At 38.4% G+C, this 24949-nt stretch overlaps 1 protein-coding gene across 3 annotated transcripts; it reads left to right on the top strand.

The window, feature by feature from the left end:
* The first annotated feature begins 329 nt into the window (after positions 1-329).
* On the top strand, positions 330-24087 carry CHIC1 (cysteine rich hydrophobic domain 1). Of its 3 annotated transcripts, XM_067005077.1 has the most exons (7): positions 500-600; positions 1465-1561; positions 7522-7576; positions 14313-14468; positions 17648-17704; positions 17934-17993; positions 23040-24087. In XM_067005077.1, the coding sequence occupies exons 2-7, from the start codon at positions 1548-1550 to the stop codon at positions 23247-23249; spliced, it is 552 nt and encodes a 183-aa protein (XP_066861178.1). In that variant the 5' UTR covers positions 500-600; positions 1465-1547; the 3' UTR covers positions 23250-24087. The 3 variants fall into 3 exon arrangements, with proteins under 3 accessions (XP_047926508.1, XP_047926511.1, XP_066861178.1); XM_048070551.2 differs by lacking the exon at positions 1465-1561 and having other exon boundaries at positions 330-600; XM_048070554.2 differs by lacking the exons at positions 1465-1561; positions 23040-24087 and adding an exon at positions 18768-22748 and having other exon boundaries at positions 345-600.
* The last annotated feature ends 862 nt before the right edge of the window (positions 24088-24949 follow it).

Genomic DNA, 24949 nt, shown 5'->3' with positions numbered 1-24949 from the left:
CTCAACCAGTCTGAGATTTTTTTTTTTTTTCCTTTTCCAGCTGTGGAACTCCTCCTAAGGGGCTTTGCTTCCCTCTCAACACAACACCCCCATTTATTCTGGACTCGTTTTTCAAAAAGAATTAAACAAAGAAAAAAAGAGAGAGAGAGAATCGTTTGAAAATGATATTTGAAAACAATATCCTCATCGGAAATCCACTTAAACAACTCCCTCGTTCCGACTCCCCCTCAGCCTCACCTCGCGCCCCTCTGCGAAAAGGCGGGAAGAGCGCGCGCCGCCCAACGGCCGCCACCACACCTGAGGTGCCGGCGTCGGCGCCAGTGCGCCTGCGCGCCCGCCTCTCCCCCTCCCCTCCCTCCCCCCCCCGGAGCAGCACTGCGCATGCGCGCGGCCGGTCCGCGCCGGGGGTGGGCTGGCGATGAGCGTGCTGCTGCCCAACATGGCGGACTTCGACACCATCTACGAGCTGGAGGAGGAGGAGGAGGAGGAAGGGGAGGAAGGGGAGGAGGAGTCCGGGCCCGTGGTGCGCAGCCAGGAGCTGCCCCGGCCCCGCGATGCGCCGGATCCCGTGGCGGTACGGGGCGCCGGGCACATCACCGTGTAAGGAGGGGGGCGGCCTGAGGGGACTGTGAGGGGACAGGGGCGGTGTGAGGGGACAGGGGCGGTGTGAGGGGGCAGGGGGCTGCCTTAGGGGACTGTGAGGGGACAGGGGGGTGTGAGGGGACGGGGCTGCCTGAGGGGACAGGGGCGGTGTGAGGGGACAGGGGCAAGCCTGAGAGGGCAGGGGCCAGCCTCGGGGGACAGGGGGTGAGGAGGAGCCGGGCCCCAGCCATGCACCCCCCTGGCTGTGTGAGGGGGCAGCTGTGAGGGGCCGCTGCCCCCCGGGGTAGCGGACGCCCCCCCCCCCCGTTGGGCCCAGCCGTGGTGATCCTGGGGCTCCCTCCTCTGTTTTCTGTCAGAACCAAGGGAAACGTGCATGGTGCTGGGCCCAGCCCAAAGGTTTGGGCGCTGTTGGACGGATTTTACCGTAACCCTTCTCTGTCACAGCGGAGCCACGGAGTCCCCGTGCTGCACTGCAGAGGAGGCACGTGGCTGTGTTGTAATTTATTGACTCCAAAGTTAGTTTTGAGTTTTGTTGGGTTTAAGCAGTTCTTGTCATTGGGATGTAACGTGAGCTGCAGTGTGTTCTGCTCGCATAAACTGGTGGGACGCAACATGAACAAACTGACATAAACATGCAAAGTCTGCTTGGTTTTTGTTTTGTTTTTCTCACTATTCCTACCCCAATAAGTGGAGGAATTAGTATAACAAAATACAGCCACAACAACTCAGTGGTGGTGATGTACCTTTACATGACAAGGAGGGAGGTATCAGGACTTGTATTGCAGAGATCCATCAAGCTTGTGTTGCTCTGGGTCTGTCTTTAGACTGCATAAAAGAATGCACATTTCTCTCTGTGAATAGGTGCAGTGTGATCTAGCTTTCTGCAGCAAAGCACTAGGTGGGGAAGGCTCTTTCATCCTAAGAGAACTAATGTTGGATTTGGTATGGTGTCTGTCATGTAAGTCTAAATCAGGTTTGCATTGAGCTAGTGCCAGTGGGTAGCTGCTGTGCTGCACCGCAGTGTGCTTGCTTGTGTTGATGGAGTTTCTTTCAGACCTGACCCCACAGAGCATGCGGCCTAACTAAAGGAGGGATGTAACAAGCAAAATGTTCAGAATAGCACCTACCCATTTTATTAGCTCTCTGTCTTTAAGCACTAAACAGAAAAATGTTACGCATCTTTTTGCTTTGTCTTCTGTGATGCTTTTTGTGTATTAGTGATGGTACTTAAAGCTCCTCTGGGGCTCCAGCATCTTTTGGGGATGGGCGGGAGCATCTCCAAGAGCTGTCAACTAATGATATCTACATCAAAAGAAAGTAATAATTTTAAGTGATGGGGGAGACACAAGCTAGAATGTATGCCCTAAATTCCCATCCACCTTACTTTCCCTTTCTTCCACTCCTCCTAGCTTCCTTGTAACAGATATACCTGCCTGCTGGTAGAAGGCAGCTTTTCTTTCATCAGTTCATGACATCGTTTTTAAAAAAATCTCCTTGAACTAGTAAAAGCAGTTAGCGGACATTATCAGTAAAAATGCAAAAAAAAAAAAAAAACACAAAAAATCTGGACACTGCAGTATATAATCCTAACCTCCTTAATAAATGGGGAATATTTGGCTTCCTAAAGAGTTTCTGGTTATTAGTGTGTATCAGCTCTGAAATTGTCACTGTCCGATCACACAGATGCTGCTGCTTTTGAAATGAGTTGGCTTCAGAAGCAACCTGCTCTGCTTGCTGAAGTGAGAGACGTCATTCAGTAAAACCTGTGTTTGTTTTCTGAGCCTGTCTAGAATGTTGCTAATAAAAATTTCTGTCCTGACAAAAGTCAGACACTCTATTTAAATAAAGGGAAAAAAGGGAGAAAGAAAGAAAAGCAGTTACTTAAAGAGAAGACAGTGCCGTTGTTTTGTTTCAGATGCCTTCTGTTCCTCATCTGACACTGGCCTGCTTGGATACCCTTGTTCTACGTAGAAGGGATGTTCTCTGATTCCAGGGTCATCATCTGGTCCAGCTTTCCATGGACATTCTTCTTAAATACTCCCAAAGTACTAGATTCAAACTGTGTATTAGTTTGTTGCATGAGAGTTTTTATTCCTGGAGCCTTGTCGGTGAGCTTCTGACCCTAACACAGTTATACTACAGTATCCAACTATTCAAAATATAAATACCAGGAATCGCTTTAGTAAGATCTTGCTTTTTCCACTGACTGTTTTGCTAACCCTTCACCCCTGTGCATGGTAAGAGTGACTGTGTGAAATGTATTTGTTTTGTTTTTCTCACAGTGTTTGTGAAAGCAGGTAGCAAAACTTATGCTCATCTTGTTCAGTGCTCTTTCACTCCGGAATATTCTTGCTTTAAAAAAAAACAACAAACTAGGCATCATAGTTACTGTTCTCAGCAAGCTTTTGAATTGTAGCATAGAGAAATTACTGTGACCTAGTGAATGTCTTTTCTTTGCCACTGAAATTCCGTGCAAGTTTGTTGTTTTTTGCATAGCAGTGTTACTCTGATGGCATGTCAGAATATCTCAGCATAAATGTTTTTAGTGAAGACTGAGTCATATGCCCACCAAATCAGCAGCAGTAACTTCCAAAAACATAGCAGTAAACAAATGCCAACTTAGTTATGAGTTTTATTTTTTCTGACATACTGTTTTTCCACATCATTAAGCGTATGTGGAGGGATAGTAATGAGGTAATGAAACAGCCATTAAACATCTTTTTGCCCTTAGCATTCAGCTTGTGATTCCTGCTTAAGTCTGCAAACTTTCTATTGTTGGATATAAGTTAACTGTTATTCTTCCATTATGTTTCCTATAGGAGTGCGCCAGGGATCCACAGTCAAGGTGCTGATGAAAAGCATGTTGTCGTGAATTAGGGAAGGCAGGGAAGAGCCAGGCGCTTTTAGTTATGATAAGGCATTTGGTTATTGTCTTCTCTTACTCCCAAGCTACACACCTTCCACATAGTTAAAATAGCAAATGACCTCAGCCTACCAGTAGTTACAAGTTAGTTCTCCAAAGTATCATCCCTGAGATAGGATGCCTTTATTTGTTGTTTTTTCTTTTTGGCTTCATAGGACAGGACCGTAGACTAGAAAGAAAAATTTCAGCTGAGGGCTCTTAATGAATGTCATCTTTACTCGTATGGAGTTGTACATGTGATCTGAGTTCATCTGTTCAAGATAAGTTAATCTTAAACTGAATTAGGTGTGGGGAAAGGACCCATGGTGAAAGGAGACTGCAGAGACTATCCTAGGAGAGTTGATTAAATGGGTTTAGCTTGTGTAGTCCACTAAGACTGGTAACCATCTGTAAGTAAGGAGTGAGATAAACAAGAATGGCTATTTCTATCAAAATGAAAAAGGAAAAAAAAAAAGGTGAAACATCTGTAAGTATGTCTATTCTAAATAAAAGAAAGTGCTTTCCAGAATAGTTCAGTTGTAGTTCTGGGGACTGGAGACCTCACTTCCTGATAATGCTTTGTGAGGAGCTATAATGGGATACCTGTTGCAGCTGGGGCTTGCAAGCGATGATTCAGGGTGTTCCTTTCAGGCTTTAATTTGTGAGGGACTTAGGGCAGCTGCCTAGGACAAGTTGTGTTCCCTCCACTTTGCAAATGGGGAAAATGAGGTGATGGGGCTTCTCTCAGGTGATACTTTTAAACAGGGAAAGAGAAGGAGAGAAAGAGAGAGTGTGCGCGACAGCAGAAACTGATGTCATCCTGGTTCTGTTCTAGTGGTGGTCCCCGTAGGCAGCAATGCCTTGCTTTTGGAGGTATTTCTCACCCAGAGGGAAAACTGCAGCTGAACTATCTGGGTGACTTAGGTGAATTTCTAAACATTAGATCTTGTGCAGCTTACATCAGGAACTCAAGAGAGTGTACCCAGGAATAAATATGATGCCTTAAATACTTGAAAGGGCAGGTACTGCCCTTCATTTTGGACAGTAATTTGTAAACATACTGAATTTTAGAAGACTTTGTAGGCAAAGTCCTGCTAGATCAATTATTGCTGTGGATTAATCTGTCGTAGAACATCTAGGTTATTTATCTCTTAATCAAGACTTTGTCTTAACTTTTTTTCACATTAGTTTTTAATAAAACCAGTACTTTTTCGAAGATGCTTACAAAGCTCTAGAACTATGTAATGTTCTGCTTTTACCATTGTTCTAAGAAAAGCTATTTTTTATTTGGCTCTTGAGTCTTTGCCCCCCTGTCTAATATGAGTTTAATCTTTCTCAACTATGTGTAAATCATCAAGAGGCTTAGCTTGTAAAACCTCTGGAAATACTTCAGTAAATCTGTGTTAAAGCCATCAGTGATGCTGCCTAAATGTGATACAGGGTAGCGTAGTGTTGTCTTCAGTATGCTCCAAGCCTTTGATACTCTTTTAGCCACTTGTGGGTATCAGTGTAAAATAGATGCATTTCTGTAACTGAGGTTTCTTGGTTGTGTTATAACTAAATGGAATATTTTGCAACTGATAAAAGTTTTTTTTATATGTTTCAGGACATTATCAGCCTTCAAATGTATAAATTCAACCCAATAAAATCCTCTGTGCTATTGTTATGTTCTTAATAGATCTAAACCAGAAAGCACTAATCTGTTTTATTCTGGGGGGAAATCGGTAGTGCAGTGGCAATCTTAGTGAGTGTATCTGTGACAGTGAGATGAGAGATGCTGCCTATGGCTCGGAAAGTTTTTGAACTGTTTGAAGGTCCGAAGGCTGTTCTGGGGAAATGGCATGTTTACGGTTTTTTTATTCTGCTGTTTCCTTGGCATCTGCTGCTGGCCACCATTAGAGTCAGTGCTCAGGGCTAGGTAGACCTTTGGCATGATCTAGTGGAATTCGTCTGTTATGCAGGTAAATAATTCTGCAGTCTTACCTGAACTTTCCAGTCGTTCATTTATTATATAGTTACGCCATTGCTAATTGCTAAAACTTTATCATTTCAGATAGTTTCACTGCCAGTAGACAGAATACTCAGTATTCCTCAAGAAGAAGCTCATTTATGTGCTTCATGTAGTTAGTGTTTTCTGTATTTTTTAAAACTGAAAAGACTTCCTTACTAGACTAACTCAGAAGATTTCATCCTTAAAAGAAAAAAAAGGCTACAAAATGCGGAGACCAACCTGCAGATGACATTGACAGAAAATGGAAATGTGCTTATATTAGTAACCTCTGTGCATGCCTAAAACATTTGCTACAAATGCAGGCTGTAAAAACACACTAGTTTAAAGTCATGGCTTTAGCGTTCCCTTGAATGTGCTGTGCTGGTGTTCAGTTCAGGCACACTGACTTCTAGAAAATTTTTGATGAAGACATTGAAAAAAACCAACACAAATAGATGGTGATTGGTTGTAGTGTTTCGGATATCTTAAGCGATAAAGGTTGACGAATGCTTTAGTGAAGGTCTCAGCTTTGTGTTTTTTTAATATTTCCACAAATAGTGCTCCAATATGCTGGTTTTTACAAGTGTCAAGGCTTTAGCTTAAATTAGCCATTGAAGATCTCAATTAGACATCACCAGCATCATTGATGAACATTTTAGTTAGCTTTACTGGGTTTCTATAGACAGCACAACTTACTGTGCTTCTCTCTTCTTTAAGGTTTATTTTTCATGTCATTGCAAAGCAAGTTACATTGCCAGGCCTAGGTATCTGGATTATTTCTGGGTGCGCACGAGTATGTATGTATCCCGTAATGGCAGAGGACTGACGTTCGGCATCCTTACTGGTGACCAGTAAAGAACAATTCAGGTGTCAGTTTGCCTCCAAACACTCTCCCCAGAAGGTTTGTTTCTACAGTAATTACTACAATACCAAACGTATTCATGCTCTTCTTTTTGGCTGAGATCCTTTTTTTCTTTTTTTTTTTTTTTCTGAACAAAAATATTCAGGAAATGGTTTAGCAGGGTTGACAGAACTTGGTGTACAACGTATTTAACTTTTATGGACTTGACAGTAAGCTTTGCTCAAATATAGAGATAGCTGAGAGGCCAGTTGTTATTTTGTTAAACTTCTGAATTGCAAAGGTTAAAAATTTCCAAGGAAGTGGAGAGAATGGGAGATCAGGTTTTCGTTCAGGAGTAGCTAGCAGGTACAGCATCAGAGCTTAGTTAACTTCTTGCTTCCATGCATGCTTCAAATACAGTAAAAAAGCCAGGTCAGCCCATGCCATCAGTATCCTGCTGACCTACAAAAGGAGCTTTTGGAAATTTCAGTTGGTTTGGTAGGTGTGTGAAGTTCCTAAACTCTGGAAAACTTTGGTCTAGCTGCCTGCAGGCTTCACTCATCACCAGGAAGCCTTACCTCTTGCTCAGTAACAGCGCTTCACTGGAGAAGAGCCACCATTAACAGCGTTGCCTACGATTTAATTTCAATGTTCATAGTTGGTTTTAAACTGCTCGATGTGTAGACCCTTGCATATTTTGCATGAGAGTTTAACTCAGAGCAAACCCTTTTTTTTTAAACTGTACAATTGTAAACTTTCTAAGAAGATGAGTGGGTTCCTTTATAACTAGCTTTATCTGTTGCATGTGAATAAATTGCATGAATTAAAAAATAGCAGTAGAAGGATTATCGAACCTAGTAAAATTGGAATTTAATAGGTGGAGGTTTTTGCTTCCTTTCTTTAAGGAAGCAAAAATTGAAACTTACTGCCATCAATCGTAAAAGAATTTTTCTGCCTTTAGTGGCTTGAAGGTTTTAAAGTAAAGCACCGAGCTGTATTTCTTTGTCTTATGAATGGTATAGAAGATCTGATATAAGCACAGATTGAAAGCTCATGAAATAAAGTAAATGCAAGGACAAAAGAAATAGTTTTCCTTTTTAAAATGCAACATCTATTACATTTTTTATTAAGGGAACCAAAATAAGTTAGGTGGAATATATTTTGTTTGTCTCTTTTGTTTTCAAGGTTTGGCTTGAGCAACAAGTTTGATACAGAATTTCCTTCTGTTCTGACAGGGAAGGTAAGTGTGAGATTAAACTGTTCTTTTAAATGGAAAGATGCAGTGCCTCCAGTGGTTTCTGTGTTACAAATACATGCTCCTGAACCCAGACAAAACTGGTGGCAGGCCAGCACTGCACTGAGGACTGTTAAATTTAACTTTGTCCTGTATGAAATAGCTGGTCAATGACCAGTCCCTACAGAAAAAAATAACTTGCAATGATTATTGTCTTTATTGATGGTCTAAACACGGCATCATACTGCTTTCACACAGGCAGTCTGCATGAAAGCAAAACTCTTACCCTTGCTTTATAGGTGCCTGGAGTTTGTGCTGCTTCTGGCAAGTTAACCTAGACCTTCTTTTTACAACGTGTCTGTCAAGCCTTGAGTTCATTTTTAGAGAGATCTCTGGAAAAAATCTGTTTTATCTGAAGCGTAAAGGAACTATGGTGTAAAGGAATTATGGTGTTAAGTGTTAAATGTACAAGTTGAGTAGGTTTTTTAGGACGTTTTCAGAAATACAGTAATTATTTCATTCTGAAAATTGGTGGTGACAAGTCTCTTGATTACTCTGCGGTTTTGTTCTGTTTCTAAATGCAAGTTTAATAAATACTCATTTGTAGCTATTAATGAAATCTTTTAACAAAATTCTTTGCTGTTTTATTTTCATAATTGTATATTTTTGAGGCATTTTAATTTTGGAATATTTTTCTCTTTTCCTTTCGACTGTTTTAGTCTCTAGTGTTTTTCGTGTGCTTTGTTTCGTGGTCCCCTTGTGCGTCTTTTCCAGAATTTGTGAGAAAAAGGTATTCAGCTCTTACTGCTTCCTCTAATGACATACCATACAGCTGCAGCTTCATAGCCCCTGCAGCCTCTTGCAATAGCTGTTGAGTCACAATATGTTGAAATGTAGCCGAACGCTGTGGCGTCTTCCCTCCTTGGTTGGCATCTCCTGGTGCTGCCAAATCCATCTGGGGTTTCACCCCCAGCATAACAAGTAAACTACTCGTGTTCAGTTTGTCCAGCATTTTTGACAGCAGTCTAACTGTTGTTTGAAAAGGTTGTTAAGAGACAACCTGGAAACCCTGGCCTTGTTTCAGAACCTCACTGGGCTCAAAAGGAGGCATCTTCCTGACTTAATAGTGCCTAGTGTGAAGGCTAGTGATAACACCATTTCCATCTCAATACTTGGCCTTTCTAAGGTTTATTTTCCACAAAGCACTTTGAGGTCACTCAAAAACCATGGAATACTCTGGAAATATCAGTTTTTATGTTCTTTTAATCAAGTTGTAGTTCTCCTTAAGTAAGTCCAGCAGGAAATGTCAGAATTAGATTGGATGATTATTTCATCTTTTTATGTCTGTTTCTCTCTTAAAATGTGTGTGTATTTAAAAAGAAAAAAAACGGGGGGGGGACCCTCTGCTTTTTAACGCAAACCTCAATGCCTGCCGCATTTTCCAGTTGGTTGTCTTCCTGTTAAATAAACAGTGAACAATTGATTTTACTACAGGATCTATAGCGTAAGTTTAAATTAAAGTTCAGTTGACTGCTTGAACTTAATTTAGCAAAGAGAAAAGAGGATGTTCTTTTCTGGGTTTACCCGGGTTTACCCTTCTTGTTCTATAGGTCTAATCAGTGACAGCAGAAATCACATGATTTTGGTGTATGGAGATCACTTGGTGTGTAGAGATGCTGCTTCTGTTGAGAATCTCGATATCCTGATACCTCTTTTTATATGTGGATTTGAGGGGCTTCTTGAGAAAGATGACTTTGAAAATAAATTGCTTCCATTTTGCAAGGGGAAAGCACCAATCAAATGAGGTAGTAGACAAATTTTTTCTTAGGGCTTACCACACGCTCTTGTGAAAGATGATAAAAGCCACAGCTGTGGGTTGTTCGGTTTTTAATACTTTCATAAATTGCAAAAAATGAATAATCTGCTTCTTCCTCTGGTTATGGCAGTCAATCACCTTTACCACTACTGAAAATGAAAACTCAGATTTTTCCAATAAGTGTTCTTCGAATACCCCGATTAATAATTCATAGTAATAAGCATTGCAGTCAACTGATGTGTCATTGTTAGGTCTTTTATTTTTCTTAAAGTACAAATGTTTACTTTTTATGAAATAACAATTTATGAATAACATACTGGCTGTTTATATTAACAGTTTTTTCATAAAATGTTTATGGTAAGCCCACATTGGTACATAGCTAATATAAGGTTATGTCCTACCGTATTCAGAATGTCCACGTACCATTCAGTTTAATGACTTTGTTGTCCACTGTGAATTGATACTAATAATACACCCCAGCTGCTAATGATGTGTAAAACGTGGAGCCATTGGGCACAGTTAATAGACTTCCCTATGATGCTGTTTTTCTTGTAGATTTTCATCTTGTATTTAATAGATTTTTAAACAAGGGGTGGAAATTTTATCCTATACAGGTTAAAAATCCTAAATAGATAAAACTGCCGGGCTAAACTTTTTTTCCAGAAACACTGTTTAGATTTATGCCACTGTGTAGTCTTAAGAAGTTAAACTTAAGTTTCATGACTCTCAGTTTGCCCATCTATGTAATGATAGCAAACCTCAAACTATTTTTTTTAGCTATTTTAATATGAAATACCCCTTCTTCTTCACCCATCTTCCATTCTTACTCCTCCTCATTTTTTGCAAATTCTGGATAGTTGTAAATTAGCCTAGAACTAAGATTTATGCAAGTACATCCTGAATATTTGAGTAGATGTATATATTTGAGGAAATAACCTGGAAAGTTAAACAATAAAGAAAATACCAAGTAGGTCATATATTGGATCTAGCTAATTCAACTCGAATGACTTGCTTCTTATCCTGTTAGATAAATAATAAGTATTGGTTTATAAATACAGAGCTGGGCTTTCAGAGAGTGCATTCTTTTTAACAAAATTTTGTAAGGAAAGATCTGATTTACACAATACAGAGGTAATATTTAACTTGTAATAATGTAGTTGGACTTTGGCCTAAATTTAAATTCTGGCTAAATTCAAATTCAGTGTGCTACCATTTTATAGAGTTGTAAATTCTTTTAAAACAGGCTTTTGAATTATGCTTTCAGAGCAGCTTGATTAGTAGCTGTTCCAAAATGAAGCATACCTTCTAGTTCTTAAAGTTTAGATGGTTCCTTTGCTGCCAAGAATTTTAAACCTAGCTTTAAAAAATATTCTTCATGATATATGGTGCATTAGCGAACAATGCTCCAGGTGACAAGAAAATGATGGAGCCAGCGAACCTTAAGAAAGCAAGTGGAGCTTCCTGCCCTGATCTTAAAACAATAAGGGTCCTATGCAGAGGTAACTGTGCAATGCAGGAAAATGTAAGCCATAAAATGTGCTCTTGGTATTGTGATCCCATTGCAACATGTGATTGATAGGGTTTGTGATCATGGTGATTGAAGGAGAAAGATCGGGCCTGCTGGGCTTTGCTTTCTTCCTGTGTTTGTAGATTCTCTTGCATCCTGTTGTAAAATATTATGACACCCTCTCCTTCCCTTTTATGTTTTTTTCCCCCTTAAAGACCTAAAAGGAGCTAATGTCTCTTTACAAGGTGTACTGCACAGCCAGGAGCTATGTACTTATCTCGTTCTTTTCAAGACTCAAACAGAAACTTTCCAAGGGACTTCCCAAAAATACTCAAAACTGGATTTTTAGTGAGCTTTCTTTGCACAAGAGGTACTGTTAATTCTGTTTGAAATAGTTTGGTCATTTCATATTAACCTATATCTGCAAGAAAGATAAGATTTAAAATTATGTCCAAAAATCAACAGAAGTCTTCGGTGACAGTTTCATTTGAAAACCGTTTTCTTATTAAATTAGAACAATGTTTTTTTTTTTTTTTTTACAGATATTTTACTCTTTGTCACTGCATAACAATGCTTAACTGTTACTGAGCTGGAAACCCAGAGGAACAAAACTGTTTTGCTTCTGTTTATCACAGAATGAAACTTATCATGGTCACTGGTTGCTTTAGCTTCAAATGAAGATGCATTGACAAATTGACAAATATGTTTTGTGATTAAGCTTCTTAAAGGAAGAAATAAATCCTGTAGATTAGGTTAGCTGAAGCACTCTTTAGTAATTCCATCTCATGTTGCAGCTAAGAGAGTAATTGGTGCGTTAGCAGGTAGTAGTGGTGCTTTGATAATACTGTTTTAAGTAATCAGCATACCAAAGTATCTAAAGTAGAAATCTGTGTTTCTTGGAGGCATCTAAAACTGGTTTTTAGTTTAGCCATTTGCAGTGCCGGGTTCTACTGGAACGAGAATACATCAGTAATGTTCTTATTTAGTAGCATCAGGCTGTTACGCTGATATGACGAGTGCCTTAGAAGTGGCAGAGAAGTAGGGAATCTCACCATGGCAGTGTTTTCCTGTTAGGTTCTTAATTTTTCTGCCAGCTGTGATCTAAGAATCTGGTTGTCTTCGTTTCATGTTGGATGTTATCACTGATGATAAGGTTTCTTCCTGATAAACTGAACTCTGGATTGTGCAAATGCATTCTCTTCGGTAGGTTTGTACAGCTGTATTTGGGGGTGGCATGTGGTGTTGTCAAGGTCCAGTAAACTTCGTGACTGCAAGAAAAGGGAACGTTCTCTCTGTATAGTAGAATTCACTGCACAAGTGCTAATGGAGTCAAGAAAAAAAAGTTATCTTTCAAATAAATAGATAGGATGATGCATGTACAAATTTCAAGATTTACTAAAGGTGTATATGTTAGGATGATAGTCGCATGTAAACTTCCTTAAGAATCAAGGACACCAATTTGTTCGCATGCATAATCTCAGTTTACTTGGAAGCAAATCTGACTGCAGGAGCTGTGCAATGTTACTTGTGCAGCATACAACCAACCCAATTGGACTGTGCTAAAAAACTTGCTCCCACCTTGAAGGTGAAATGGTCTTACTCACACGTACCCACATCCAGTGGATGTTTGTGGCATCCTGAATATAAGAGCTGCCATTGGCAGAGAGCTGCAAAACCTTTTGTTTCAAATGCTTGAAACTACAGGCTAGGTTTCTACATTGCAATATGATTTTTTCCTGTTCATTGAAAATGTCCCAATGCATGGGATCACTGCTTGTTTTGCTGATTATTATTTTTAACTAGTACATTTGTCGCAAATGTATTTAAATATTGATGTTTCATTTAGGTTAAAGAAAATTTTTTGACTTGTTCCATTTGTATATGTATAAAGAAGTACAAGAAAGTCTTTTCAATACTGTGGAAGGGAATGAAGTCAGTATAATTGCATAAGAAATAGTTGCCGTGTACTTATTCCTGCTATAAAATAATCAGTGTTAAATGATGTTTGTATGGTACTAGTTGTAGGCCTGGCTAGCGTACAAACCCAGAAGACCTCTGACTCTATACTGCATGGTGATCTGAATGGCTAGGAAACAGATGTTGTATTTACTTACTCCCTTTCCTTCAATGCTTTAATAAATTTAGCTCTCGTGAATAGGCGGAGGTAGCAAAATCAGGTCCTTGCCACTTCCTGTCTGCTGGTTTTGCTTCTTTAGTGAAAGGAGTCATTGTCATAAATGCTTTTTTTTTTTTTTTTATCCTCCCTGCTTGCAGAATTAAATTGAGCAGAGTTGGGCTTGGTGGTTGGAAGGATTATGCAGAAGTTGAACAGCTTTGTATACAGGCTAATCCCAGGGAGAAGGTTCTTCAGCATGGCAAGTAGTTAGGAAAGAAGGTTTTTTTTGGAGTTGTTGTGCCTGACTGTTCAAGTTTGTTGAAGTTGGATCTGATTATTCTGCTTCGTGCAGCCGAACCCTGGATTGTGTTATGGTTAAGAGTGCCATCTTAGAGTCAAGTTAGGTCTAATACCATGATCCATGTTTGACTTGTCAGATAGAAGCTATTTAGGTACAGTAGAGAGATGACAGATGCGGGGCATGTGGGTACGTGAGTGTTCTCACTCTTAAGACACGCTACCATCGGAGAAAGCTTATTTTTGATAGACTATGCCGTTTTCCACGGTGACTCTGCAGTGGCAACATATAGAAAATATTCCTTTGAGTAGGCTCAGCAGAATACTTCTTAAGTTGTTTTTTCAACAGCTAGGCTTTATTCATAATCACGTACAAAATGCATTTTTTACCCTTGATTGTAATAGGCTACATGCTGTTCTGGGCTTTCCTTCTTAGGGAGAAACCAGAAGTAAAGTTGCAGGCCTGTGTCCGTGTGGACCACAACTGAAATTTGTGTTCCACCTTCACCCAGGCACAGTGTAGACTTGCATTAGTATGAAAGTATTTTGGACAATGTCATCTTTTTTTCCTGTGTCAAACAACAGTGTTTTTACTACGAAGTAACTACATATTACTACTTGTTCCCTTGGAAACCAGATATCCTTCATGCTTCCTCTTTTTTTTTTGTGGTCAGTGTAGCCAGTGCACATGCTGCACACTTTGTTCGGGGCCATCGTGTTGTCAAGACAACTGATTTATTATTAATGGTACAACAAATATGGGTGAGGCTGCTCATCTAAGCTATGTTGAGCTTTTTTTAATGTAAGGTTTTGCAAAGCATGCATTGTAAATGAATTTGGTTTTGGAAAGTGACTTTTCATATCCCCTGTGTGACCAGTGTTTTAGAAGATGGGGTCATACTGTATAATGGCATTATGTTTCATTTACATTTTAATCTGTAGAGACAGTTCTTGAGAAAATACCCATGTAGTGGCTTTCCACTGAAGTTCAGTGCTTCCGTTGCAGGTTGCTCCAGAAGAATTCAAGACCAGTATCAGTCGTGTGAACGCTTGTTTAAGAAAAAATCTCCCTGTCAATGTAAAATGGCTGCTTTGTGGCTGTCTGTGCTGCTGTTGCACACTGGGCTGTAGCCTGTGGCCTGTGGTCTGTCTTAACAAAAGAGTAAGTACATCTTTCATTTGTCTTATTCTCTTTATTTTGCAATTACTGATAACATTAAATCATGTTTAATAGTATCAGCTCTGTTCCAAACTCCTTTTATCTCACTTGCATTCAAAGCTTATTCCATTTTCCATGCCTTAGAAAATAGAAAAAATACATTTGTTAATGAAGTAAATGATACCAAATTGATGATAGGATTAGCTACACCTTAGACTACCGCATTCAATCTTACTTAAAAGAACAGTGTTGTACTATATGGTAACCTAAATTTTCATGATTTTTAAAGCTCTAAAAATTGAATTGAGTGAGTGCAAAACTAGACATTGACCCTCAAAGGTTGCATGAACTGGAGTGAAAACTTATTTTCCTCTTCCCTCCCCTCTCCCAAATAGTTGTTTTTACAATCAAACTAACTTTTTTATTTGTAATAAATACCATAACATTTCTGAGCTGTGGCTTATTTAACTTACTTTATTGTGCTATTTCTATTAGAAACAAACAGAAATTTGTTTTCCATTCTGGAAGTTTAAAGACTTCCTTTTTTTTTTTTTCTTCAGCAGAACAGCTCCAAAGTATTACACCAAAGTAATGCTTCTTAAAAGCACTGTGTCAGTATCAAGTAAGCATGATCCTAATTGCTTCTGTGGTTTACATTTAGAATAGCTTTATCACAGCAATAAATGTTTTGGAAATACACAAATAGGTATAGTGTAATGATATTCTCTGTAGTTGTATACTTTGTAAGACTTGTAAGCCATAAAACTTTATTGTCCACAAATGTGAATTGTAATAGTATGTGGGTGCACTGTGAGGAAAAAAAAAAGCAAAACTGCGCACTTGTCAATTTAAATATAGGAAAAGATCTTGGGTAAAACTATTAAAAAGTAATACTTAGCGCTTTTGATACAAATGCAAAGCAAAAACAAGGACTGGGCATTGCTTTTCAGAAGTGTTTTGCCAAACTTTCCAATTTTCACTTAAGAAAATAACAGTAGCATTGACTGGCTGAGGTGAAGCATACCTGTATAAGCAAAATGTAATAAATCCCATACAAAACATTCAGGTTGGATTTTGTAGGATCCTTTTATGTCCTGTAACCCTTCTGAGTGGTGAGATCTGGTGGAGGTAACTGTTTTTCTTTTTAAGTGGACACCAAAACTTTACAAGGCCTTAAGAAGAAACACTTTTTGGCATCAAAAAATGAAATCTTGTCACTGAAGGCATAATATCTTCACTTGATAAACTGCTCATTACTGAATCCTGTATCACCGAAAGGTTACAGGACTTAATTTAACTTATTTAAACTGCTTTTTCTACATTGTAGAGATGTGTGCTTGAGAAATAGAGATGGAATATTTGTAGTTTTGAAAACACATTAAATATCCCCGTGCTATTAAAAAATCTAAATAAATGCCCATGTGATATTGTAGCATTAAAATAATTCTCAAGAGTATAAATATGCATAAAGTATATATGATCAAATTACATCACTAAGAATCAAAAGTATAAGGTGGTTCTCGGTTTTCTTTTGTGGTGGTTGAATCAGTAACAGAGCACACACCAGCCACTCACTCGCTCACCCCTCCAGCATGATGGGGGACAGAATCTGAAGAGCAAAAGCATCATGGGTCAAGATAAAGACAATTTAATAAGTGAATAGAGGGAAAAAAAAAAAAAGGAAGAAAACCCAAAAGATATAATGGCAAATCTCTCTTCACCTCCCACTAGCAGACCGATGCCCATTCAGGCAGTCTCTTGGCAATGATGATTCCAGTTTTATTGCTGAGCATGGTGTTATCTAGTGCGGAACAGGTCAGCTCAGGTCAGCTGTTCCAATCTCTTGCCCACCCCTACCCTTACATGCTGGGCAGGCAGAGGGAGAAAGAGAAGTCCTCGATGATCTGTAAGCACTGTTCAGCAAGAGCAGAACATACACTGGTGTGTTATCAACACTGTTTTAGTCATAGATCTAAAACTCAGCACCATACAGGCTGCTGCGAAGAAAATTAACTCCATCGCAGCCAGTCCATGTATACCCACTCAGCAAAAAAAAAAAAAAAAAAAAAAGGGAAACTCAAAACAGTTGAAACAAGACACAGCATGTACTGCTTAACTCTGAGGATAGCTTCATCACTGGAATAACTTGCAAAGAGGTGGTGGATTCTCCACCATTAAGTCCTTTACTTAGGATTGGATGGGTATCTCTGTATCTCTTTTAAGGAGGTGGTGTGGTTCACATCCATTGTTAGGTTTATCAATGAAATCAGTGAATGGAATACCATGCAGGAACTACAGTGGGTTGTCACGGTGATCTTTCTGTGACCTTAAAAATCACTGAAATTCCCCAAACATTCCCTTCTCCCACAGTAAGTGAAATGCCTTGTTACATCTAGAAGTGGGTTGCTTTGCTTGAATGAGGTCCCTAGCGTAGATACAGACAGAGGAAGCAGATATATCTTCTATCCAGGGTTTCTCCTTCGTATGTTGGTGGTTGCCATGATCTTATGGACTATTTTAAGTATTGTGGAAGCTCTGAATAGAGGTATAGAAGAAAGCTTACAGTCTTTGTAGCTATGAGCCTCACTGTAAACCAGTTTTAGTATTAGAGTCAAGGCTGTAATTGGACCATAGTGTAAGAAAGTTTATAGTAAGAGCATAATGTGAAGGTTGTATGCACTTTGGTGTCTAGGAATTGGAAAATACAGCCTCTGTTATGAGCTGGAGTTCTGTGATGTTGAGATTTTTCAGGATTCAGATAGCAATTTCATTAACAAAACCTGGAAACTGCATGTCTGTAAATTGTATTGTCGGTAATTGACCTGCAGAGAGTGCAGTATTTGGCCAAGAGAAGATGGGAGATACTGTTTTGTTGGCTATGGTGGACAAGAATAGTACATTCAAAAGGATCTCTTAATAACTAAAAGTGTTTTGGGAAAGTTGTAGTGCTAAGTTAACAAGAAAAAAAAATCTGCTTTTTTTCTTTCTCTGAAGATCATCTGATGTTCTGGAATGGGGACTTGAAGTTATAGGACTTCCATTTACAATTTATTTTTTTTGCTTGGTTCTGCTTCTATAAAATTATTTTAAATGATTCTTAAGCCAGAAATACAATAGTAAGATTCTTCTGGATGAGGCTGGCTACTGAACCATTCATAATACAGTTCTGACTTACTTTTTAGACTAGAAGATCAATTCAGAAGTTATTAGAATGGGAAAATAACAGACTATATCATAAGGTAAGAAAAGTTAGAGTGCTTGTTTTCTTTATGTTAAAGTACAGTAAGTTTTTTTGTATGATTGGTGTGTAGGAATTTTACTGTCTTGTTATAATTCCATACTTTATACTGATCTTGTCAGTGTCTGAAATGTTTCAGATCCCAGTAATTTGATATTGCTAATTCTTGTTACATTATTATCAAAATAATGCTGTGGTACATGTTAATCCTCTAATAATTATTTTCTCAGCTGGGTTTGCACTGGAAGCTGAGTAAAAGGAAATGCGAAACTAGCAATATGATGGAGTATGTAAGTGTTATTTCTGTTACTTATTTGGTATTCAATGTTACTTTGATTTTACAGAGAAATTTAAGTTACTAGGCTTTCACCTGAGTGATCTCTCAGAAAATCTGCAGCTGTTTGACATTTGCTTGTGAAGGCCACTTTTAAAGACTAGCCCTAGCATATATGAAGACTAGAAATTGTCACTGCTAACTTTTTCTCTTGATAACAATTCTACCTGCGTGCTGCAGGTACACTTACTTTGGTCTGTAGTTTGTAACAAGGGAGACCCACTGGGACTACACACATTGGTGTGATTCCCACACCATTGCATAATTCAGCACCTTTTCTATTGCTATTTATGATTACTTCGATTCAGCATTTGGGTGCAGACATATAGCATTTTTACAATAGTGTGATTTTTGTCTGGACCATTGTTTTCTTATTTTTTTTGCTGGCCCTTAATTTTATAACGGCTTAACCAAGATAGTCCGTTTAAGAGAGGAGAATTTCAAATATTTTAGTGATCGTACTATTCCCTCATCTGCTTTCTTGTGTAACTACGAAGATTGCCTAGCCTAAAGAAAAGAGATGGCCATTCCCAAAAAGTCAAGCATCTGTAAGCCCTGTACATCAAAGTGACTGAAATTACGGCTTTGTTACACTGAGTAACGTTCCCTTACAAAATACTCTCTTACAAGTTTAGTTTTATATACTAGCTAATGTTGCATGGAAGGTTGTGTTGAAGGTCTGACCTTGTTGATTACTGTTTTGTTCTTGTCTTTTTCCCTCCTTCAACAGGTAATATTAATAGAATTCTTACCAAAATATCCCATATTTCGACCTGACTGAGGAACGACATTTGGTCTTTCATGTTACCTGTCATTTTCTACCCTTAGTGCCTTGTAGATGATTTTGGAAAGAAGATGGTCTACTTTGCTGTGATTTAAAAACTGTTCTTCAGTAGAATATCTTCCTTGCTATGTTACTTTTTGTTTGAGAAAAATTTGCACATTTTTTATGTTGAAAGAGGCTTCTATGTTGCACTCTGAATTTTTAACATTAACAATAACTGATATAGTTGCCACTAGGGATCTAACATCAGTGCTGCTTAAACTTGTTCTGAGCATGCTGCCTTATTAATTTCTATATTGCTGTCCTCAAAAATGCATCCTAATGCCGTGTCATACTATATTTCATTCTAAACACCACAATCCTATAAATCCTCAGTAGAAATGTCCAGGTAAGCGTCTAGTAGTAAAGATTTTAGTATAACTTGCTTGCATAGGACTTGCAATTAACAGCACTGGTTTTGTCCTGCACTTTGCAAAATCATCATTTACATTAGGGGGTTAATTATTTCACCCACTATGGATTTGTAAATATTGACTCTTTGCATAATGTAAAGTGTGGTATGCCAAGGTTTACAGAATGTAATATAGCTCTTACTATTCTATTGCCAACAGTTTGACATAGTTTTATTCATGACATTTATCATCCCTCTGATTGTATAGACCCATTCGCGTGCTGTTTTTATGGTGAAGCCATAATGAGTTTGTACATACTATCAGATGTGTAGGGCTCAGTTGCACTTTGTTTAGTAAACGGATGAAAAATGCATAGCATTTCTGACTCTTTTTTTTTGGAAAGTATTTCAGGTGTTATTTGTAGCATCTGAAATAAGAACTTTAAATACTGTTTATCTATTAAAAAGTTGCATTTATGGGGTAGATGGCAGCTGCTAACAGCAAAATATCCTAAAGCCTGTTCTTAAATTCAGAATGCTTGGAATCCATCAATTCTTGTGGGTTTTTTATTTTTTCAAAGCAGGGAAAAGAGTGTTTCATAATTGGAGATGGTTATTACCATGGAGAAGAAATTTGGAACAGCCAAATTGAAGATGAAGTGACACTGGCTTATTTTGTAGTGTGATAGTCTTTTCAGTGTTTTAAAGTTTAAATGATATGGCATCCTTTCTAGTGGAAATAAATTTTATCTAAATCAGAGTAGTGTTTCAAAATGTGCTGATGGGAGGAAGTGGATCAGTTGAATGGGTTCATGCATATGGCATTCAAGCACAGTCTGAAGAGCCACAAATGCCTTCACAAGGATTTTTGGACTCTTCCGTTTGTCTGATCTCAGGAAAGGAAGTAATCATAAAAAAAACTTCCTGTAATGCCTGGCCTAAGCATGACCATTTGTTAACAGCAAAGCAAAATTGATGCAATATCACCCCTTTCCTAGATAGAAATGAGAAATAAGAGGAAAAACAACTGTTTATCTACAAGTTGTGACAAATCATAAATGTCCAGGCATTTCTTCGCAGCAACTTGATTCCTTGCAACATCATCCCAGGTTTCTTTTTAGTTTCAGGCTGATTTAGGATTTCCTCTGAATGTATTTGCATCTCTTCAGTATGCAATATTGTATTAAAATATAGTATTTGTAAAACCATCGCATTCTAATAGCTGTAGTAGGACAGATTCCTAGTACACAGTGTTTACAAAAGGCCAGTTTTATACAAGTTGCTACTTCAAATCAAATTTCTTGCTCTTCTTACTGTATAGCCAGGGAGTTTCAGACTCCAGTGCTTGCAGTAGTTTCCAGTTGCAGGCTGATGCTTCAGACTCTGTAATCTGTATACTTAGTGCAGAGGTTTCATTGGACTGGTAGATCGATAACAAACTGTTTGATTGCATTTGTAATATAATTTAATGAATAAACTACTGTGTTGTGTGAATTTAACTCAAGCTGCACCTTGCAACTCAGATTTCTATCACAGAACCATACGAAGTATTCTCTCCACTTTATTATTTTAGGATGAATGTTAACTGGAAGCATAGAAAATACTTAAGGGCAGAAAACAGTATTGTAACATACCTGATTTTACATGCATTTCCCTTTCTAATGAGTTTTTGTTCTGTAAATGAAGGGAGCTTAGTTTGATGGAACAATGGAAGTTGCTTACTGTTATACCAGAACTTTATTAATTTTCTTTTTATGTAAGAAACTCAAGAAATCCCAGCAGGTCCTTAATTTTTTCTTTTATGTGACTATATTTTTCAAAATGCTCTTTTCCAACTGAAAGAAGAGGCAAGCCAAATGAGAGTTCTAGTAATTGCCAGCGGTGAATGCTGAGCAGCCTTCAGAAATCCTCTTTAGAGTCTGTGCTGAATTCATCATATTCAGTTCAAAATTTCTCAAACTGATTTGCCTCGTTTCAGTGAAATGCTGTGCCAAGCGGAGAGAATACTGTGAGTTTTCCCACTTAAGCACATAATATTAATTTTTAAAGTTTACATTTCAAGTACATTAATTCTATACACGTTACTTTGTCCTGAGCTGTTAATTATATAATCTTCAAACCATGAAAGGGTCTTTTCCTTTTGTGTTTTAATAGACATTTAAATATGTGGCCAAGAGCAACTAGTAAAAAGGGGTATGAGAGCCAAAACAGCAAATAACACAAGCTCCATGTTTTAATAAGATAAATTTGCATTAAAATGCAAAAACAGCACTCAGTATTGTATTTGCATCTGAAAGACACAGGTTCAATAGCCCATTTAAAGATGAAGGCAGCTGTAAATACTGCTGTGAACTCTGTGCACTTCTGTTCTGCCTACAGGTTCTCTTTTTTCCTAGGCTGTCCTTTGCTTTAATATAAAAACATTCAGCAGGTAATTATATCTCATAAGACTGAAAATCTCATTTTTGACAATAAGAAGTCAGCATTACTTGGTAAACGTATGTATGGAGGATAAATGTTAATTGGAGAAAGAATGCTCATCAATATGAGATTGATGTTAGCAAAGTGTAATGGAAATGGTAAAGAAAGTGTCTTGACTTGTTTCAACAAACGGGAAATATTGTGCAGTGAGAAAGGGAACTGGTAACAGTATATAGTGCGAGTTTGCAGCAAATTTTTAAAAGTCATTACAGAAATACTGTCTACCTAATCAGTGTTCAGTTTTTCATATCAACATGTTGACACTTGCTTTTCTTTCTAGCTTGTATGTAGGAAGCACTTGGTTTTGTATTTAAGAAGTTTTTGTGTGTAAGGAGTATTAAAGAATACTGACAAAGAATCAGAGTTCTTACCTATGATTCCCCACCTGCATCTATGAAGTTGTTTTACCACAGGAGGAGGAAAGATGTGTTTTAAGACATGCACAGACGTGTCTAGGAAGCGTGGACTCAGTTGTAGATGCATAACTTTAAAACAGAAAACATCTTCGCTAAAATCTTGTGTGTTCTTGATAAATTAGAAAAAAAAAAGACCCTATGGTATTCTTGATAGGTACAAAACTCTGTATGCAAAAACGTAAATATATGCATATTAGTGTCCCACTATGACAATTTACTACATTTACTTGTCAACACACTACCCTCAGAGCAATAAAAATGTTAAGCTATTGTCACTGTAAATAAGTTATCATTTTAAGTAATGTTATGTGATTCCTCTGCCTTTTCTTGTTTTCTGCTCTTGCTGTTCTTACGATGTTGTAACATTACTTGTATTGCTTAAGGAAAGTGGTTTTGTTTAAGCTGTATGAAACTTTTTTAATTGTTCTTAACATTTTTATTCTGTTTACAAGTGAACAGCCACTTTTTTAATAGGACCTCACACCTTGAGACTTTTTTTCTTTTTTTTTTAAATAAAATTCTGAGCTATATTTCTACATTTTACTGCATTGGCTTGTGCCATTAAAAGAAGCTGGAAGTCAGACATGCTTAATCACTTTGAAACATTTTTCTGTAATTAAATTTAAAGATGAAAACCTCTGAGTAGTGCAATGTGTTTATGGAAACAAAATCTTTTGCGTCTCTCCCTGTAGGAGTATGCTGATCAGGTGTGAGCCGAATGGCAGTTGGTGGGTTTTCTTTAAATGAGGTGTTTCTGACTTGGCCAGATCGAGTGCTTGCATTGGGAGACTCGGTATGGTTTGGCTGGTTTAAACGACAAGACTCGGAAAACTTATGAAGGCTTTCCCAAAAATAAAACAGTAGAATGATCATGACATTTAGTCTTCCACATAACTTGTTCAGTTGGCTTACAGACCCTCTATTGTAAAGATTTCTTTCAGGAGTCTCTTGCTGCTGCCTTCCGTTGATATCCAGAGGATCCGTGATACACTGCTGCAGTGTGGTGATGCTGAGCTCAGAGAACTGAGAAGAGCAGAGGCTTTTTCCTATTCTGTTGTAGTAGCACTGCAAAGGGAGCCTAACCTGGGGATGGATAGCGTGTTCAGGAAACAAATCACTGGCTTATGGAGAGGATCGTGAATGTAGGACAATGCAGCCTTTTGTGTGTGTTAACAGGCTAACTTTGTAGCTGTGAAAGCAGGACTTAAAATTAAAGCCTTTGGTTCATCCCTGAGGGGAAAATGTTGCATTCCCAAAATAGGCACGTGCAACACTTTATGCTGAAAATTGGTGTCCTCGGCTGTTTTGGACAAATACAGGAGCACCTGGGTTTATGTGCTGTTTAGGCATGTAACTGCTACTGAATATTATTTGAGAAATTTAGAGAATGTTCCTTTGTTGCTATGCCAAATATAGGAATGTTTGGCTGAGCCATGGAGTTGATCCAATTAGGACTTATGAGATGTGCTTGCCTAGACTACTGCAAAGGTCCATCTTAAGAATATTTGGCATTTGGCTCCCACTTCTACTATTGGAATCTACTATTGGAAGGTAGTTTCAGTACTTTTCAGTAATGAAGCTTATTATAATGTCCATGCCAATTTATTTAGAATGTTATGCATCTTTTCTATCACTATTGTTCATTACAAACTGTTGAAATGTTCCAGCTGAGTTCATTTTTCTAGTTAAGCTTTTTTATAAATCTTCTTAGTACTTCAGACTAGACAAATTGCTAATCTTCTTTCAAAAGCAAAATTCTCTGTTTCTGATCATCCCACTTTCTTTCCATTTGCTTGCATTTATTCCTGTTTGAATTAATTTTCCTTCAATAGGGGTGACTAAAAAGGACCTGGTGTTCCAGATAATGGCTAATGTCTATAGCATGGCTAATGGCACCAGGTGTAACAATGTAATAGTTTCCTCTTCTGTGAGAATAATGTGACTCATTAAACTTAAAGGATCACATTTGTTTTCTTAATGGCTCTATTGTATTTCTGATTTATAGCAGGTCTGATAAATTTGGGAGTTTCTCTCTTCAGTCAATTCCAGTTAGGAGCTCCCAACAGACACTCTTGTCACTAGTCCCATCGCTTCAGACTCGTCATTTGATATGGCAGTAGTAGACTATACATTAGGATGCCCAGTGGTTGTGTTGAATGCCCAATTTGAGATGCTTTGAAGCCGTTCCACTTGCAGAATATAGGCTATTAGGGCTTTCTGCAAACAATAGCCTTTTTAACATTCCTAAAGTTGAGTGCATAAAGTGACTGAGAGAACCCAAATCACGTATGGGCATGGCTCAGAGAGACTGCAGCGATGTGGTACGCTTCAACAGGGCAGCTCACGAGCTTAATTCCATGCTGGTCTCCTACATAGCTGAACGCTTCATCCTTTGTCAAAGACAAATTGAGTTTGACCCTAAAATGACTGCCATTGGACCATGAAATCAGTAGCCACAGAGTGTCACTCCAAATCTTAATCTGAGCAAGTTTATGAAGAGCAAAGGTGTAAATTGGAAACTGAGGAGTCAGCTGATCTTTCCATCAAAGTACAAATAAGTGCCTTTCAAATCTAATTTAATTTCTATTGGGTTGTATTTTTTTATTTTTTAGCTCAAATGCTGTTTTGGGACTGTCTGGGGAGGGAAAAAATTACCCTAAAATCTGTTAATAGGCAACAAGAGTTGTTGGCCACTGCACAGGCTCTGTATGAGTGGCAATTTTCCGCCAGAATGTTTTTTCATTAGCATGGGCTGATGTGAAACCACTGGCTGTGTATCACCAAGGGGCCTCGGGGGCTGCTCTCAGCATGCTCTGGGGCTCCCTGTTTTCCTGTGGAAC

The sequence above is a fragment of the Anser cygnoides genome, chromosome 13 (assembly GCF_040182565.1).
Source record: "Anser cygnoides isolate HZ-2024a breed goose chromosome 13, Taihu_goose_T2T_genome, whole genome shotgun sequence".
Lineage (NCBI taxonomy): Eukaryota > Metazoa > Chordata > Aves > Anseriformes > Anatidae > Anser > Anser cygnoides.
The sequence above is the reverse complement of the archived record's forward strand: the minus strand, read 5'-3'. Positions and strand labels throughout refer to the sequence as shown.

What these genes read in the sequence shown, in the direction of transcription:
- CHIC1 (XM_048070551.2), top strand. Translation starts at nt 419, where the DNA reads ATGAGCGTGCTGCTGCCCAACATGGCGGACTTCGACACCATCTACGAG. An exon ending in TGGTCTGTCTTAACAAAAGA is followed by an intron (nt 14,469 to 17,647) that starts GTAAGTACATCT and finishes CTTACTTTTTAG; the next exon opens with ACTAGAAGATCAATTCAGAA. An exon ending in ATAACAGACTATATCATAAG is followed by an intron (nt 17,705 to 17,933) that starts GTAAGAAAAGTT and finishes TTATTTTCTCAG; the next exon opens with CTGGGTTTGCACTGGAAGCT.